Source organism: Panthera leo, chromosome B3, assembly GCF_018350215.1.
Source record: "Panthera leo isolate Ple1 chromosome B3, P.leo_Ple1_pat1.1, whole genome shotgun sequence".
In the NCBI taxonomy this organism is placed as follows: domain Eukaryota; kingdom Metazoa; phylum Chordata; class Mammalia; order Carnivora; family Felidae; genus Panthera; species Panthera leo.
Window position 1 is genome coordinate 5,338,774 of NC_056684.1, and position 18,577 is coordinate 5,357,350.

At 57.7% G+C, this 18,577-nt stretch overlaps 1 protein-coding gene across 2 annotated transcripts; it reads left to right on the plus strand.

Moving 5' to 3' along the window:
• Positions 1-326: 326 nt before the first annotated feature.
• Positions 327-10,939, plus strand: FES (FES proto-oncogene, tyrosine kinase). Of its 2 annotated transcripts, XM_042940936.1 has the most exons (19): positions 327-442; positions 936-1,151; positions 1,345-1,518; positions 2,894-2,990; positions 3,119-3,302; positions 4,711-4,848; positions 4,923-5,042; positions 5,196-5,318; positions 5,432-5,618; positions 5,754-5,837; positions 6,617-6,826; positions 7,132-7,254; positions 7,624-7,677; positions 8,358-8,476; positions 8,809-8,903; positions 8,984-9,107; positions 9,339-9,496; positions 9,604-9,726; positions 10,581-10,939. In XM_042940936.1, the coding sequence occupies exons 2-19, from the start codon at positions 945-947 to the stop codon at positions 10,721-10,723; spliced, it is 2,463 nt and encodes an 820-aa protein (XP_042796870.1). In that variant the 5' UTR covers positions 327-442; positions 936-944; the 3' UTR covers positions 10,724-10,939. The 2 variants fall into 2 exon arrangements, with proteins under 2 accessions (XP_042796870.1, XP_042796871.1); XM_042940937.1 differs by lacking the exon at positions 4,711-4,848.
• The last annotated feature ends 7,638 nt before the right edge of the window (positions 10,940-18,577 follow it).

The window sequence follows — 18,577 nt, forward strand, 5'->3', positions numbered from 1 at the left end:
GAAATTTTATTCAAATGGAGGCTGGCGCCTGAACTCTCCTTGGGGAATCCGATGGGGTGGGGAGGCCCGGCCCAGGCCTCCCCCTTCCCCTCTGGGCCGCCCTGGCCGCGCGCCAGGCCCCCACCGCGCACCGGCCGCTTCCCCGGGCTCCCGGGCGCTGCCCAGGCCCCGAGGGCGCCGGCAGGCGGCTCTCCGCGGCCATTCTTCCCCGGCCCCCTCCTCCCTTCCGTTTCCGCGGCCGCAGTGGCGCGCTGGGCAGGGGGGCCGGCAGGCGTCGGGGGCGCCGGCCCTCCCGCCCGCCCCTTCCCCTCGCGGGCCCGCCCCGGCCGGCCGACTGAAACCGCGGCAGGAGGAAGCCGAATCAGGAACTGGCCAGGGTCGCCCGGGCCCGGAGTCGTCCCCCTGAGGCGTCCTCGGCAGCCCCGGAGCAGCTGCCCGCGCGGTAACTCCTGCCCTGAGGCTCGCGGGGGTGCTGGGCGGGTGCCGGCGCGGGCGCGCGGTGGGGGTGGGGGGGTGGGGGCAGGGCCCAGCCAGGGGTTCGGGGACGGGGACGCCGGACCGGGTGGGACCTGGCGGAGGGGCAGGGGTACCGGCAGGGCTCAGACCGTGGCTGCCTGAAGCTCCTCCACCCCCACCCCTGATGCCCCCCTCCCCCAGCTGACCGAGCCCCTGGGAAGGGCGCTGGGTAGAAGGGCCTGGGGAGGGAGGGGACCCCTGGCGCCAGGCCTTGGCCCGAGACACAGGAAGCAATGAGGGCCGGTCTCAGGCCAAGTTGCCATTTTGTACCTATGGCTGCATTTCAGCCGGAGAGCACCCCACCTCCTGTGTGTCTGCAGCTCCTCTTCCCCCAGCAGCCCCCAGCCCCTCCGCCCCACCCCTCCATCTCCAGCCGCTGCCTTACCCCGTGGTGGGCCCTCTCCTCTCTCTGTCCCCAGGACGGCACTATGGGCTTCTCTTCCGAGCTGTGCAGCCCCCAGGGCCATGGGGCAGTACAGCAGATGCAGGAGGCTGAGCTGCGGTTGCTGGAGGGCATGAGGAAGTGGATGGCCCAGCGGGTCAAGAGTGACAGGGAATATGCAGGGCTGCTGCACCACATGTCGCTGCAGGACGGCGGAGGCCGGGGCACGGGCCCCTACAGCCCCATCAGCCAGGTGGGGTTCCGTGGGACCCTAGTTCTCCTCACCCCCTTCCTGCCTTCGGCGGAGAAATCCCCACGCGTGTCCCTTATGTCTGCCCGCCCCCTTCCTTTCCCGGAGCCCACTGGGGAGGGTTGGAGAATCGGGCAGGCCCAGGCTTGGGAGCCACTGTCCCCTTGCTCCCTGTCTCGCCCATCCCGTGTCCTAGTCCTGGGCAGAGATCACCAGCCAGACGGAGGGCCTGAGCCGGTTGCTGAGGCAGCACGCGGAGGATCTGAACTCGGGGCCCCTGAGTAAGCTGGGCCTGCTGATCCGGGAGCGGCAGCAGCTGCGCAAGACCTACAGCGAGCAGTGGCAGCAGCTCCAGCAGGAGCTCACCAAGGTGCGTGCGTGGCCCTGAGCGTGCACCGCCCAGAGTTTGAGGCTACAGGGGCCGGTTTTGCACACAGGACGCCCTGGATTCACGGGGGAAGTGGAAGTCCCTGACCACAGGCCTACCCCAGCTTCCGTCCCTCCTCCGTGCATTTGGGCTGGCCTGCAACAAGGCCTCTCTGTGCATTTTCTGTTACCTGACCACATGCCCGAGCGAAGGGCCGGGAGTAAGGGTGGGCCATCCAGCCACCACCTCCCAGGCACACGGGATCTGTGACCCACCTCTTGCCCTGCGCCGGCTGGCTCTGGGGTCTGAGAGACAGCAAGGGGAATCAGGGCTAATCTGTCTGCCCTTGGCCTAGGTGGGCTCCTCCCAAGGCACCAGAGACACCACGGGGAGCAGGGTGGCCCCCTGACACAGCGGTTAAAGACCAGGGCCGCAGAGTCGGCCTGTCAGCATTTGAACCCTGCGCACCTCCTGGTCTGGAGGCTGTGTGACTGCAGCTATTTGTGTGGGTGCTTCAGCCTCCTGATTCAGTGTGCTGGTCAGCACTGCGGTGCCACACCCCTTCCACCTGCGCCAAACCCAGCCTTACCATGGACCCACAGCGGCCCCTGGTGGCCAGTGTCCACCTCCCGTCTCCCCAGAAGCACACTGAATTCAGCAATTGTGTAGGTACTTTTACTGGAACACAGCCGTGCCCGATTGTTTGTTTTCACATTACCTGTGGCTGTTACAGGGCTATAGTGGCAGAGCTGAGTGATTTCAACAGAGACTGCTTAAAGAAAAAGGTTCATCTGGTCTTGACCTTAAGCTGTTACAGGCCGGGAAACTAAGGTTTAGAGGAAAGGGATAGAACTTACCCAGAGGATCCCAGCGCGTACACAGGGGAGCTGGGGATAAGAACTTTGGTCTTGGCCATCCGTTGTTCCTGCCACCAGGAACGTGATTTATTGGACTCGGTGCAAAATGAAAATGAAACGCGGGGCTTCTTGTCGAAAAATCAGTAAGAATTTCGAGATAGCATCAACAGGGCATCAGACCCAGCACAGGGCCCTTCTGAGGGTGGAGTTCTGTGCCGTGACTCCTCAGGCCACACGTGCCCACAGCCGGGTCCTGCCTGCCCCCAGACACGCCTCCAGGTCAAGGAGGGACAGGTGGAATCTGCCAGGCCCACCTCTCTGCCTCCCCCAGGGGCCTGTCCTTAACCCAGCTGCTCTCATCCTAATGTCAGCCGCAGAGGCCGGGCTCCAGAAGCTTCCCGGCCCCTCCCAGAGGAAGGACTTGGATGTGCTGCAGGGCCCGTGCGGGGCTTCACCTCCAGCAGGAATCTCCTGTGCCCTGGGGACCTGCCACCCCACACCGGCCTCTCCTCTCTCCCCAGACCCACAACCAGGACATCGAGAAGCTGAAGAGCCAGTACCGAGCCCTGGCACGGGACAGCGCCCAGGCCCGGCGCAAGTACCAGGAGGCCAGCAAAGGTGCGCGGCTTCCCTTCCCGGAAGAGAGGGATCCCCGAGCCAGCCCCGACCTATCCACAGGTGCCCAGGGAGTGGGGCGTCCCCCGGCCTCTGGGCCGTCACCCACAACCCCTCTCCTCACCCGGCAGACAAAGACCGCGACAAGGCCAAGGACAAGTATGTGCGCAGCCTGTGGAAGCTCTTTGCTCACCACAACCGCTACGTGCTGGGCGTGCGGGCCGCACAGCTGCACCACCACCACCACCACCAGCTCATGCTCCCCGGCCTGCTGCAGTCGCTACAGGACCTGCACCAGGAGATGGCATGCATCCTGTAAGCCCACACCCCAGCCCGCCCGCCCCCTTCACAGCCCGAAAGCCCTGCCGCCAGGCCCGGAGGCAGGGTCCGGAAACGCGTCCGGTGACAGTGGCCGCGTCACCACAGGAAAGTGGGCCCTGGGCTGAGGTTTGGAGCCCGTCAGCTCGTATCCGGATGCCGTTATTCCAGGATCCCTTATTGCAAGGTTTGGTTAAATTTATGGAGCCCTGCTCTGGGCTCTGGGGTACAGCAGAGACCAACAGAGACCAAAAACGTCTGTCCTCTGGGATCATTCATGTTACCGGAGAGAGAAAAGAAAGTCACTACAACGGATGGTGTGTGGAGGCAACAAGTGCTGTGGAGAAAAATAAAACAAGGAGAGGAGTTTGGGGGGCTGGGAGGACGGACAGCTTTCAATAGAGTGCTTTGGAAAAGCCTCGGGTACTGGAGTGAACCAGGGGGTTGTTTGGAGAAAGACCGTTCCAGAAAGAGGGAAGAGCAGGTGCATAGGCCCTGAGGTGGGAGAGTGCCTGGAATCCAGGAACAGCAAGGAAGCCAGCGCATCCTAGGCAGAGTGAGGGGAGGGCAGAGCCGGACGCCAGCCCAGATGGGTCCAGGGGTTGGGGGGCTACTGGGTGACACGGGGTCCAGCAGGCTGTTTTGAGCACTTTGGCTCTGCTGTCTTAAGGATAGGCTTTGGGGCGCCTGAACAGGGCCAGGGCGATGAGACGGAGGCTGCTGTGGTCTTGCAGACCACGGACTGTGGCCGCTGGGCCAGGGCAGTAGTGATGGAAGGGAGAAGCCCTAAGTTCCCAGGTGCACCCTGAAGGTGGCCTGGAAGCGAGGCGTAAGTCGAGGGTGACTGCAGGATGACTCTTGGAAGATGGAGTTTCCGCCACCTTACGTGGACAGGGAGGGGAGAAACAGGTTCAGGAGATAAGAATAGGAGTTCGTGTTTCAACTCACGGAGTTTGGGTGTCTAAGAGATGTCCAACGAGACGTTCGAGCAGGTGGATGGCTGTGTGCGGCTAGAGCCCTGGGGAGGTCCCGGAACTAGACACGGAGATGTCGGGTCAGCCGCACATCAACGGCCTGTGCATGTACCGGAGCCCCAGAGCCGCAGCTGTTGGGCTGGCTGCCCAGGACAGACATGACTGTGCTCGCATTCACTGAGCGCTTCGGTATACCGCCCGCTGTGCACACGCGCTCTCGTGGGGTCACAATGCCCAGCGTCCCCAGTGTCCACATCGGGAGGCGAAGATAAGAGAGACGTTGAGTAATTTGTGTTGGGTCATTTGCCTGGTAAATGATGGAGGGAGGGGTCAACCCCAGGGCTGACTACTCTAAACCCAGTGTCGCAGGGGAGCTTTCTGGCCTCGCCCAGGCTGAGGCCGCACTGACCAGCGCTCCTGTTTGGGGACAGGAAGGAAATCCTGCAGGAGTACCTGGAGATCAGCAGCCTGGTGCAGGACGAGGTGGTGGCCATTCACCTGGAGATGGCTGCAGCTGTCGCCCGCATCCAGCCCGAGGCCGAGTACCAAGGCTTCCTGCGACAGTATGGGTAAGCCCCTCCTTCCTTCCGCCGGGCACCAGGGCCGCTGGCCCGTTCACTGACGGGGCACTGTCCCCCTGCAGGTCCACACCTGACGTCCCACCCTGCGTCACCTTTGATGAGTCACTTCTAGAGGAGGGAGAACCGCTGGAGCCCGGGGAGCTGCAGCTGAACGAGCTGACCGTGGAGAGCGTGCAGCACACGTGCGTGGTGGCCCGGCACCGGGCCGGGCTGGCCGGGGTGGCCAGGGGCGGACGCCGTCTCCACGGAGCCGCAGCCAGGCTCGCTTGGCTCTGCGGGGACGCCTCCGCGGGGCACGGGGCACGGCTCTCACACGGCCCTTCCTCCGGGCACAGGCTGACCTCGGTGACGGATGAGCTGGCCGTGGCCACCCAGACGGTGCTCAGCCGGCAGGAAGCGGTCGCTCAGCTGCAGCGCGAGCTCCAGAACGAGGAGCAGAACACCCACCCCCGGGAGCGGTGAGTGGGTTCGCCCACGCAGCCTCCCCACCCCCGCCTCCACCCCCCTGTCCTTGGGCTACAGGCTGAGCCCCGCCCCCTCTCTCCCGCCTCCCACCTGGCCCCGCCCACAGGGTGCAGCTGCTGGCCAAGAAGCAGGTGTTGCAAGAGGCGCTGCAGGCGCTGCAGGTGGCGTTGTGCAGCCAGGCCAAGCTGCAGGCCCAGCGGGAGCTGCTGCAGGCCAAGCTGGAGCAGCTGGGCCCTGGCGAGCCCCCGCCCGTCCTGCTCCTGCAGGATGACCGCCACTCCACGTCGTCCTCGGTGAGCCGCCCGCCGCCATCCGCCCCGCGCCATCCGCCGCCGCCAGCCACGCCGGCCCGCCCGGGGCGCGCTCCTCATGTTTGCCCTCCCCCTCCCCAAGCCCGGCCACCCGCTGACGTCTGTCCCTGGCCCCAGGAGCAGGAGCGAGAAGGGGGAAGGACACCCACCTTGGAGATCCTTAGGAGCCACATCTCAGGAATCTTCCGCCCCAAGTTCTCGGTGAGTGGAGCCTCTGCCCCTCCCCACGGGGCGGGCCGGGCCGGGCCAGGGGTCTCAGGCATGTACTTCCTAAGCCCCTTCCACCAGGGTGTTTGGGGTTAGTCGCTGGGTTGCCCTAGAGAGGAGGCTCTGCCCAGAGGAGGCTGCTTTTTTTTTTTTTTTTTTAAACGTTATTTGTTTTTGAGAGAAAGCATGAGGGGGAGAGGGACAGAGAGAGAGGGAGACACAGAATCGGAAGCAGCTCCAGGCTCGGAGCCGTCAGCACAGAGCCGGCCGCGGGGCTTGAACCCACAAACGGCGAGATCATGACCTGAACTAAAGTCGGACGCTCAACCGACTGAGCCACCCAGGCGCCCCAAGAGGAGGCTGCTTTTATCGGGGAGTCCCTGTCTTCCCCGAGAATCTGGGCTGCATACGTCCCCAGATCTTGCCGGCCTGCACCTCCTTCTCCTCCACCCCCCTGTGTGCTTCAGCCTTGTGTCCTGTCCCCCTCGCCCCCCTGGCTCTCCCTGCACTGGGACAAGTTCAGCAGCTGGGGCCCAGAGGAAAAGGCAGAAGCCTGCTTTGAGATCAGCCAGCGTGGGCGTCCCCTCCCGGCTCTGCCTCCAAAGTCATTTGCTTGCTTCGGGGGCTCTAATCCCAACAGGTGGTTCATGAGGATGAGGGGCATATACGAGAGAGACCCCCCCCAACCCCCGGCTGACCCCTGTCTGTCCTGGCGGCCTCCCCTGACAATCTGGCTGAGTGACCCTTCCTCGTTCCTCCCCTGCCTCTGCCAGCTCCCTCCACCCCTGCAGCTCGTACCAGAGGTGCAGAAGCCCCTGCACGAGCAGCTGTGGTACCACGGGGCCCTCCCACGGGCAGAGGTGGCTGAGCTGTTGACGCACTCTGGGGACTTTCTGGTGCGCGAGAGCCAGGGCAAGCAGGAATATGTGCTGTCGGTGCTGTGGGACGGCCAGCCCCGCCACTTCATCATCCAGTCCGCTGACGTGAGTGGGGCCTGGACTCCAGCCTTCCCCGCCTCGCTACCCCTCCCCCCCCCCCCCCCCCCCCCCCCCCCCCCCCCCCCCCCCCCCCCCCCCCCCCCCCCCCCCCCCGCCCCGCCGACCGCACCCAGTCCCTGCGAGAAGCCAGACACATAAATCCTCTAAGGAGGGGCTGCGGGCCTGTGGCGCAGCATCAGAGAGCACCTTTTCTGGCGGCCCTGCCTCCCGTCCCTCCTCTCCCAGGGCTCAGGCCCCCTCAGCAGTGGGAGCTGTTGACCTTGCCGCCCCCCCCCCCCCCCGCCCCGCAGAACCTCTACCGACTGGAAGGAGACGGCTTTGCGAGCATCCCCTTGCTCGTCGACCACCTGCTGCGTTCCCAGCAGCCCCTCACCAAGAAGAGCGGTATTGTCCTCAACAGGGCTGTGCCCAAGGTGAGCCCGTGCCACCAGCGTCAGAGCACGAAGGGCTCCCTGGGGTCCTGTCTGCAGACACGGTGCCAAGTGATTCCGCACTCGCCAGGGGGCCAGCCGCCCTCTAGGCTTGGAATCTCAAGGTCCCTTCCTTTCCATGGGGGGACACACACAGCTGACGTTCCCCTAGTCAGAGCACCCGCTTCATCTCCCGAGTCATCTGAGTGTGGTCCTAATACCACCCAGCCCCCATTTTTCAGACCAACAAACCGAGGCGCCAAGAAACGAAAGACATTGTGTTGGTGGGGGATGATGTCCGGTCCCTTGCAGGGCCCAGCACGCATTCCCCTCACTGACTTCGGCCCCCCCCCCAACTCCTCCCTCCCCCAGGACAAGTGGGTGCTAAACCACGAGGACCTGGTGTTGGGTGAGCAGATCGGGCGGGTGAGTTGAGTGTTCTACCAGCTTCCTGTTGTCTGGTGTCTTCCTCCTCTAGCATCCCTTTCTCCCGGACCTCGGGCCAGGTCAGCCCTAAACCCTGGCCTCAGAGAACCTTTCTGTCTTCCTGCCTCAGTCTGAGTGCCAGCTTGGACCCCTGATTCTCCACCTGGCCATCGCCACACACCATCCCACAGGAAACAGAGGGAAAAGTACCTACCCTGGAAACTTCCCTGGGGGGTGGGGGTGGGGGTCCTTTCACCAGAACCCTCCAACCCTCGACTCCTCCCACCACCCCCAGGCCCTTGTCTCTTCGGCTCGCTCTTATGTGCACGGGGAGACATACTTTGTTTACGTGGGCGGTAAAATACACGCTAAGGAAAAAAGTCACTTTCTTAAAACTCAGAATGTTTTTTCAACCCAAGCGGGAAGTGATTTTTGGGTTTTCTGGGTCACTGCTAGGTGAATGTGGCGAGTCAGAGGTAACCTTCTCTGCCTGTCCCCTGTGTGCCATCTGGGTTCCCCACCCAGGCAGAGAACTCCTAGAGAGCACGACTGAGCGGTCTTCAGCATGGGGACAGTGAGTGCAGGGTGGGTGGGGACGAGGTGAGGACAGGTCCCCGGGAGTGAGGAAAAGGAAGACTGATGGTCCAGGGAAGACTGATAGGAACTCGAGACCCTTTCAGGGGAACTTTGGAGAAGTGTTCAGTGGACGCCTGAGGGCCGACAACACTCTGGTGGCCGTGAAATCTTGTCGCGAGACGCTCCCACCTGACATCAAGGCCAAGTTTCTTCAGGAAGCAAAGTAGGTGGTAAAAGAATGATCCCATAATTCCGCACGCAGTGGGTTCGTCTGGGCATGGCACGGGGTAAACTTGGACTTCGATGGGAGTGTTTAATCCTCACACCCCCATGCAGATGGGACACCCCCCTCCCCCCCCCCCCCACACACACACACAGTGTCCGTGACCACCCGAGGTCACATCTCCAGGTCTGCTGGTCTCAGCGGCCAAGCTCTCCAATTCCGCTGCCCTCTCCCGCCCTGCCTCAGTCTCCCTGGGGCTCGGGGGCTCCCGCGGTCGGGGAAGTGAACGTGCCAGCCCCCGAGGCGGGCTCCTAAGCGGCAGTGCCCTCCAGGATCCTGAAGCAGTACAACCACCCCAACATCGTGCGTCTCATCGGCGTCTGCACCCAGAAGCAGCCCATCTACATCGTCATGGAGCTCGTGCAGGGTGAGCCGAGGAAGCCGGGGTGGAGGCGCAAGGAGGGGGGCTGCCCGAGGCTCACCCAGGCTTCCCCTGCCCACCGCCAGGGGGCGACTTCCTGACCTTCCTGAGGACGGAGGGAGCCCGCCTGCGGATGAAGACGCTGCTGCAGATGGTGGGCGACGCGGCCGCGGGCATGGAGTACCTGGAGAGCAAGTGCTGCATCCACCGGTGGGTGAGGGGCGCCCCCCGCAGCCCCCCGCCTGGCGCAGGCCGTGCTGTCCCCCTGCCGCTCCCCCCACGGCAGGCCCCTGCCCCAGGCGTGGAGTCGGCTCGTCCTCGTGGAGCAGGAGCCGCGGGGCGCGGAGCAGCTTTGTTCACGGCCGTGCCTAGCGCGGGGCCGGGCACGGGGACAGGTGCCGCCGGGGCCCCGGCTCAGTGGCCCTGCCCTGCCTCGCCCAGGGACCTAGCTGCCCGGAACTGCCTGGTGACGGAGAAGAACGTCCTGAAGATCAGTGACTTCGGGATGTCCCGGGAGGAAGCCGATGGGGTCTACGCGGCCTCAGGGGGCCTCAGACAAGTTCCGGTGAAGTGGACGGCACCCGAGGCTCTTAACTACGGTATCTGGGCCTTACTCCCTCCGGCCGGGGGCAGGGGGCCAGGCTGGAGGGGGCCCCACTCTGGCGAGCAGACGTGGCCGGCCCACCCACGCCTCGCCCCCCCACAGGCCGCTACTCCTCTGAGAGCGACGTGTGGAGCTTCGGCATCTTGCTGTGGGAGACCTTCAGCCTGGGCGCCTCCCCCTACCCCAACCTCAGCAATCAGCAGACCCGCGAGTTTGTGGAAAAGGGTAAGACGTCCCTGCGGGATGGCAGCTTCGGAGCCACGCCCTCTTCTCCGGGCTGCGGCTGGGTTCCTCCAGGTCCCCGGGCCACCCACTGGGGCAGAGCGAGAATCACCCTGTGGCTGCCACCCAGCGAGCACCCGTGTGTGCGAGACCAGCACTGTCTAATTTACTCTTCATAACATGGGAGGGAGGGCTTAATGTGTCCCTCTTACAGACAAAAAAAACAGGCTTGCAGGGGCGCCTGGGTGGCTCAGTCAGTCAAGCACCTCTCAGTTTTGGCCCAGGTCATGATGTCATGGTTTCCTGGGTTCCAGCCCGGCGTCGGGCTCTGCACCGACAGTGCGGAGCCTGCTGGGGATACTGTCTCCCTCTCTCTCTCCCCCTTCCCCACTCGCACGGTCTGTCTCTCAAAATAAATGAATAAAACTTAAAAAATAAATAAGTAAAAAGAAAAAAAAAGAAAACTGGCTTGCAGAGGTCACACAACTGGCACACAGTGGGACTGAGGTTAGACCCTCTGTCCTTGGAGCCTTTGAAGAGTGGAAACTCAAGAACAGTGCATCTTTTTATTTTTTATTTTTTTAAATTTATTTTTGAGAGAGAGAGCATGAGTGGGGGAGGGACAGCGAGAGAGGGGGACAGAGGATCAGAACTGGGTTCTGCGCTCACAGCAGTGAGCCCCGTGCGGGGCTCGAACTCACGAATCGTGAGATCATGATCCGAGCCAACTGAGCCTCCCAGGTGCCTCGAGAACCGTGGGTCTTAGGCCACTCCCATTGCTCAAGGTGTGTCCCCGGGGGCTGCCGGGGTCCTCACGCCTGTTCCTCGCACCCCGTGTGCTGTGCCTGCCCCCACAGGTGGCCGCCTGCCCTGCCCCGAGCTGTGCCCCGATGCTGTGTTCAGGCTCATGGAGCAGTGCTGGGCCTACGAGCCCGGGCAGCGGCCCAGCTTCAGCGCCATCTACCAGGAGCTGCAGAGCATCCGAAAGCGGCATCGGTGAGGCCGGCCCTGCTTCTCAAGCCGGCGGCCTCGACAGGCAAGATCGTACCTCCTCCCCAGTCCAGCCCACACTGCCGGATGGCTCCTCGCAGCCCTGGACCGAGCCACTGGCGTCCATGCTGCGGGCATGCATGTAGTTCGCTGGGCTGTGCAGTCCCGCTCCTGCCCGGGGCTCCCTCTCCAGATGGAAATAATAAAACCACTTGTGCCCATTGAATGCTCTCGGCATGTGCGCTCCTCTGGAGGGCAGGTCTTAGGAGTAGCTGGCCTCTGCTGTGGCCGCGGGGAAGCCGGAGGACCGGCAGGGTTGACGGGGCAGAACTGACGTGGTCTGGCCGCCACTGGGTGTGAGACACGGGGAACGGGGAGAGAGATCAGGTGATGCACAGGCTTCTGGCACAGGGCAGCGTCTTGCCTGAAACAGAGTCACAGACAGAGGAGCAGAGCTGCGGAAAGAATGGGTAGTTTGGAGACGTTGCATTTGCGGGGCCTGTGGGGATGATGAAGTTTTGGGGTGATGGGGTTCGTGAGGTCCGGGGCCGATGGCCAACAAGGAACTCCTGAAGATGTCTTTGGTGCAAAAAGGTGATTTTATTAAAGCACAGGGACAGGACCTGTGGGCAGGAAAAACTGCACTGGTTGGGAGGGGGTCAGCGATAGAGTAAGTCTAAGGAATTTTGGAAGCAAGGTTTCCAGGGCCTTGAGGGGCTAGCTGTTGCTAGGGAAACGCCATTTATTATCACTTAATAAAACCTGAGTCCTGAGACCCTTCAGATGTATATTGGGGGCCTTAAGCTTGGAGTAGGATTGCCAGCGTATATCCTGGGGCGGTTGAGATAAAGGAAGTAGACTTAACAGGATCCTTGACTGAGGTTGAATGTTAAACTCACATTCTCTTTTGCCCCCAGCAAAGTGTCATCATCCAGACAGCTGAGCTTCTAGAGGGAGGTCACTCTGCCGGTTTCAAGGACTTGTCAATGGGCTGTAGGCAGTAAGGGAATTTCGTTTTTCATTTGCCTTAGTTTCCCACATCGCCATGGCAAGCACTTAAACCCCTTTCCTTTGGTCTTGGGTAGCTGGGAGTGTTTGAGGAATATCACATACTCCACCCTCCACCTGGCGGGGGACGAGTGCCAGCCCGTATTTTGCCCTCAGCTTGCCTCATGCTCCCTCCTCAGGGATGTGGGTGTGACATAGAAGTCTAGAAGCCCAGATGGCAGCAGAGGCTGGCAACTGACGTTTGAAAGTCATCAGCTGATGTTAGGAAGGAGCTGACACTGTGATGCGTGCAGGGGAGTCAGGCAAAGTGAATTTCCCTGAAAGGAGACTGGGGTGACTGAAGAGAAAGAAAATGCTTCCCAGGGAGTTCATCTACTAAGACGACTCTACTGAGCGACGAGGTAGCAGAGTGGGAGCCCTCACCTCCTCTAATGCTAGAAAGTCCCCCGTGAAATCTATAAAATCATCTGAAACTTCCTGAGCCCCATGTCGGGCTCTGTGCTGACAGCTCGGAGCCTGGAGCCTGCTTCACATTCTGTGTCTCCCTCTCTCTCTGCCCCTCTCCTGCTCACACTCTGTCTCTGTCTCTCTCAAAAATAAACATTAAAAGAATTTTTTTAATAGTAATTAAAAAAAAAAAAGACAAAAAAGTACAAACTGAAAACCAGTAACCAGGTCTCTAGCACCAAAGAACAAAGCAACAAGAACTTTGAGGTAAAACGGCCAACCCTCCAGAAAGTGAGAAAGGCGTTGACCTCGGTTTTCAAAGGTGAGAAAAGCACGGTAACTTGTGTAAACCAGAGGAAATCAAGGGAGGATGTGATTACGAAAAATACTAAGAAGTCAAACTCTATCCATTGGAAGCGGTAGAAAGCAGAACCGAGGCATTTCTGCTCCTGGGTAGGATGTGGTGGGTCTCCGCAGGCCGCTGTTCCCGTTGCAACAGCTAGGAGGAAGTGAGATGAGAATCATCACCCGTGGGAGACTGAGGCGTGGTGGAAGGAATAAGAACCACATGAGCAAAATATCAAGGACGAAAGAGCCCCTCCAGGGGGAAGTGATGATGGCGGTCGCTTTCTTCCCCGAGGGCCTCGTTGATGTGGGGCCTCTCTGAGGATCAGCATTGCCCTGAACAGGGAGACTCTACTGGGGAAAGAGGAACGAACCGTTTCTGGTACTTGTAAGGACTGTGCCCTGGGTTGGGCGCTGGAAGAGCCTGGAATGCAAAGTCAGTTTTCCCCCACGGAACGTTTGCTGAGGTCTGGAGCACTTCGGGCAGCTGAGAGGGGCCTGGGGGGCTGGAAAGGCAGGCCCCACAGTCTCGCGGTGCTTAGAGGGAGGGGGGGCTGAAATATTAACCGCCTCCCTGCTCAAGACTGGCCAGATTGTGAGCCTGGGTGGTTTGGAAGGCTGAAGAGCTAACCTCAAAATCTCTGAAGAGAATTCAAGGGACTAGAGAGATACGGGCTGGCCAGGCTTTCAACGCCAGATCCAAGAGGACAACTCCTAAGGGACAGGGACAGCCCAGAGGAGGATTGAGTTTTACCAGAACTGTAGCTGTGCCCTAACTCTGCTCAATGCTTGATTCCATCAAGGAGACTGACTCCCCTGGGGTGGGGGAGAGGAATAACATAGTCTGAAGTCCCTACCCTTTTTTTATTTTTTTAAGATTATGTATTTTTTATTTTATTTTTTTTAATTTTTTTAACATTTATTTATTTATTTATTATTAATTTTTTACGTTTATTTATTTTAGAGACAGAGCATGAACGGGGGAGGGTCAGAGAGAGAGGGAGACACAGAATCTGAAACAGGCTCCAGGCTCCAGGCTCTGAGCTGTCAGCACAGAGCCCGACGCGGGGCTCGAACTCACGGACTGTGAGATCATGACCTGAGCCGAAGTCGGACGCTTAACCGACCAAGCCACCCAGGCGCCCCTGTATTTTTTATTTTAATTCCAGTATAGGGGCACCTGGGTGGCTCAGGTCATGATCTCTCACAGTTCGTGAGTTTGAGCCCCGCGTCGGGCTCTGTGCTGACAGCTTGGAGCCTGGAGCCTGCTTTGGATTCTATGTCTCCGTCTCTCTCTGCCCCACCCCTGCTTGTGCTCTCTCTCTCTGTCTCTCAAAAATGAATAAACATTAAAAAAAAATTAATTCCAGTATAGTTAACATGCAGCATTAGTTTCAGGTGTACAATATACTGATTCAACAATTCTATATATTACTCAGTGTTCATCAGTCTACCCTTCTTTTATACCCAACATGTAACGTACAATCAAAAAGTATGAAACATGCAAAAAAGGGGGTAGAGGGGCGCCTGGGTGGCGCAGTCGGTTGAGCGTCCGACTTCAGCCAGGTCACGATCTCGCGGTCCGTGAGTTCGAGCCCCGCGTCGGGCTCTGGGCTGATGGCTCGGAGCCTGGAGCCTGTTTCCGATTCTGTGTCTCCCTCTCTCTCTGCCCCTCCCCCGTTCATGCTCTGTCTCTCTCTGTCCCAAAAATAAATAAAAAAAAAAAAAAAAAAAAAAAAAGGGGGTAGAAAATGGGACCAATAAACAGGAGAAAAAGTAAACAATAGAAGCAGACCCACAGATGATCCAGATACTGGATTTGGCAGATGAGAATTTAAAAACAACTATGATTAATATGTTAATTGGATAAAGAGGCAAATAGCCACAAATATAAAGAATTTTAGCAGGGTTGAATCTATTTAAGAGGGGCGCCTGGCTGGCTCAGTCGGTTAAGTGTCTGAATTCGGCTCAGGTCATGATCTCACGGTTTGTGAGTTTGAGCCCCATATCAGACTGTACTGACAGCTCAGAGCCTGGAGCCTGCTTCGGATTCTGTGTCTCCCTTTCTCTGCCCCTGCCCCACTCGTGCTCTGTCTCTCTGTCTCTGTCTCTGTCTCTGTCTCTCTCAACATAAACTTTAAAAAAAAAAAAAATTGAAGGACGGGCGCCTTGGTGGCTCAGTCAGTTAAGCATGTGACTCTTGATCTCAGTTCAGGTCTGATCTCAGGGTCATGATTTCAAGCCCCAGCATTGGCCTCCATGCTTGGTGTGGAGGTGTGGAGCCTACTTTAAAAAAAAAAAAAAAGAATTGGGGTGCCTGGGTGGCTCGGTCAGTTAAGCATCTGACTCTTGGTTTTGGCTCAGGTCATGATGTCACAGTTCAGATTCTCTCTGCATGGGATTCTCTCTCTCCCTCTCTGCCCCTCCCCTGCTCGCTCTCTGCCTCTCTCTCTCTCTCTCTCTCTCTTTCTCTCTGTTTCTTTCAAAATAAATAAACTCTAAAAAAATTTTTTTTAATTAAAAAAAAAAAGAACCCAAGGACCAGGTAGAACCAAATACTGTCATCTGTGAGATTACATGCTCCTTGGATGGGTTTCATAGAGACTCATAGGACTGCAGGATAAAATCACAACCATAGGGATTGGACACACCAGAAGACAGAATTCATGAACTCAAAGATCGATTAATAGAAGGTGTCTAAACTGAGATATATAGAGAAAAACAGAATGGAGAAAACAGGCTAAGAAACATGAGATTCCAGTATATGAGTGATGGAAGTTACAGAAGGAGAGACCGGTTAGGACCAGAATAAACTGGAAATGACCCAGATGTGTCTCTAGCAATAAAAGCAGACCACTGATGCATGTACCAACATTGATAAATCTCAAAGACCTGTTGAGTAAAGAAGGCAGATGAGAAAGGGTGCATTCTTAGGATTCCATTTTATCAAGTCCAAGAAGAGGCAAAACTAAGCTAGAGAGCAGTCAGACTCAAGCTCATGTCTGAGGGGTACTGACAAGAAGGGGCGGGAGTGTAGGGGAACAGCCCCACCCTGGTAGCCCTTACAACTTTACACATCTCCACGTTAAGTTTTGTAGGTGAAACTTGAGGAGTTTGACTTGAGTCAGACTTGAGCCCGATTCCTCCTGGAGCAGGGGGACAGAAGCAGCCGGGCGAGGAACCTCCCCAGCTCCCGTGTGGGGGGCTACCATGAGGCTATTCCCCTTCCCATCTTTCTAGTTTCAGTCGAGTACAGGGCTTGCCACCGGGCCCCCTCCTCCCGTAGAGTGTAGGCCGAACAACTGCTTGGCTGGAGAAGCACCTGGGTGGCTCAGTCGGTTAAGCAGTTAAGCGTCCGACTTAGGCTCAGGTCGTGATCTCACAGCTCGTGAGTTCGAGCCCCATGTCGGGCTCTGTGCTGACAGCTCGGAGGCTGGAGCCTGCTTTGGATTCTGCGTCTCCCACCGCCCCCCCCATCCCTCCCCCACTCACGCCCTGTCTTTCTCTCTCTCTCTTTCTCAAAAATAAATGAACATTTTTAAGAAGTATTTAAAAACAACTGTTTGGCTGTAGTTTAGAGTTGGCTCCTTAGCCCAGAGTGACCTACCACCATACTGCGTGTCCCGGTGCCGTTCTGTGGAACTCGGGATGTGAGAAGCTGGCACCATGCTGGTCTTTCTTTTATTGTGTGAGTAAAAAGCTGTCTGGATCCCTTGGAGCTTGTCATTTCCTTACTGTGTGAGTCTATGGAAGTGTGGTGGTCTTTGAGCCATGTGGCTGCAGTAGTGGCCCTTGTGGCCCTGCACTTACGGACTGCATGACCACTTGGCCCATTTGGCACTTAATGTGGGGCTGATAAGGTCACAGTCTCTCTTTAGAGAAGAGACAGGCCTCCGTGGACTGTCGGGTCAAGTATGGGAAAAGAATTATGGTGGACCTAGGGTCCACTTCGTGCTGAGGTGTTTGGTGACACCAGAGACAAGTGGTCTTTGACCATCATCCCCCATCCCAGATAAGCTCCATTGGTGTTTAGAGTTTGAAACCAAAGAGAAAGTTCTTTGCAGAGCTGAAGGAAGCACACGGTGGTTCTGGCTCCCCCTCTTACTGTGACTACAGATGGAACACTACCGGGAATCAAGGGCGGTCACTCAGAAATGTGCCGAGATCCACTCTGACAATGAGTGAGAAAGGAGGGAAATCAGAGATTTGGGCGAAGTCCAGGGAAACCATAGTAGCATGACTCATCTGACTAGCAAATGAGGGTGCTGTAAGTTGCACAGGCTTATAAGGAACGGAAGTCATCTGGGTGCTTAACAACTGACCCCACGCTCCAAGCCACCCTGGCCACAACCGTTGAGGCCAAAGCGATGGATGTGGAGAAGGAAAATATAAAGATAAGTCAGGGCTTGCTGCAATGGGCCTTTACAGCGACGACAAGATGGTGGCCTATCCAAAATGAATTCCTGTCACCGGATAAACACCCTCAGACAGTGTCGGGAGAGGCTGTCCCTTCCTTTTAGTCCACCGTACCCTTGGCCTGGATTCATAATGGAGATTGTGAATGGTCAGAAAACAAAAAAGTCACCCAAAGTCAGACTGAACACTTACGTGACTCCCACCAGGCTACAGGAGAAATGGGGTCTTCTCTCTCTGGGGATGTCTCCAGGAAACTAGTCGGCTACTGTGCAAACATTTTTCTAGAATGGAAGCCTTGGCAAAAGCCAAGAGGATGCACCTTAGGCCAAGGTAGGAGAAGGAAAGACCAGGCCACTTGGACCTGGTTACTGTGCCAGGAGGTCCCTGAAGAGGAAGGTGATAATCTTCCTGTGACAAAAAATTCTCTCTCATGATTAGGCTCTGGGATGGCCATGGGACTTAAAGATTTGGGCCAGCTTTTTTCACTGAGCCAGCTTTGGTGTTTCCTGTAGGCAGACAGGAGGAATACCAAGAAAGCCTCGACCTCCCCACTGAGGTTTTGGCTATTTGGACTACAGTTTGACCCAACACTTTCAGCACTATCCCTGACCCCCATCACAGACAAACTGGACTAGGTTGGGGGGGCCAAGGTCCTTTCATCCGCAGGGGAGACCAGAGGCCCTATGCAGGTCAAGGTGAGTTGGAGAACTGACAGCAACTAAAATCCCCAAAGCTGCCCGGCCCTCCTGGACACTGTGGCCCGGCCATTGTGATATGAGGACATTCCTGCAGGCATGGCTGAAAAGCTTACCCTTACTAGGTTTGGAAACAGCTCTCCAGTTGGACAGGGGGTCGACATCGTTTTGGAGTCGGCCCTTTTGAGCCAACACACACCCAAGTGGTTGTAACTAACCCTGTTGAATGTATTGTGGGGGTAGAGGTTTCGGGTATGTGTGTGACTTCTCTTGATCGTAAGATATGGTCCAGGTGGGAAATGTCACACTTAGGATGGTGGTAATAGGGCAGGGACAAGTGGTCACCACTTCTAATGTGGCCAAGTGGTTACCATGAAGCAGAGCAGAGTAGGGGGATGAGGAGGGGCACTAGTAGATTTAAGGATGCTCAAGGAAATGATATCTCCTTCTAACAGCCCTACGTGGCCACTAAAAAGGGCCACTTGCTGTGGTGACTCACAGATTATTACATGTCATGGAGCTCACTGCACAGATTGAAGACCCCTGTCATGGGGGTGGTGGACGTTGCTTGCTAATGCCTTTTTAGCATTCCATTACATCCGGAGGATGAAAATCATCTTGCCTTCATTGGCTGGGGTTACAATACGCCCTAACAGCGATGCCACAGGACTACCTGAGTGGCCCTGTGATTCACCACCAGTCCCAACTCCTGTCGGGAGAGCGTTATGGCCACAGGCCCAGCCACGGTGCCCAAATACATGGTCAAACATTATTCTGGATGTTTCTATGAAGGCTTTTTTGTTTGTGGTTAACATTTAAATGGATGGACTCTGAGTAAAAGCAAATTTCCCATTTCCCTCCATAATGTGGGTAGACGTCATCCAATCAGCCGAAAGAGAACAAAAGACTGACCTCCCCCATGCAAGAGAGAATTCTGTAGCACATGGCCTTTG

Bases quoted from the DNA above. Each gene is read 5' to 3' on its own strand.
- FES (XM_042940936.1), top strand. From the start codon at position 945: ATGGGCTTCTCTTCCGAGCTGTGCAGCCCCCAGGGCCATGGGGCAGTA. The intron at 1,152-1,344 runs GTGGGGTTCCGT...CCCGTGTCCTAG, and splicing joins CCTACAGCCCCATCAGCCAG to TCCTGGGCAGAGATCACCAG. The intron at 9,727-10,580 runs GTAAGACGTCCC...CTGCCCCCACAG, and splicing joins CCGCGAGTTTGTGGAAAAGG to GTGGCCGCCTGCCCTGCCCC.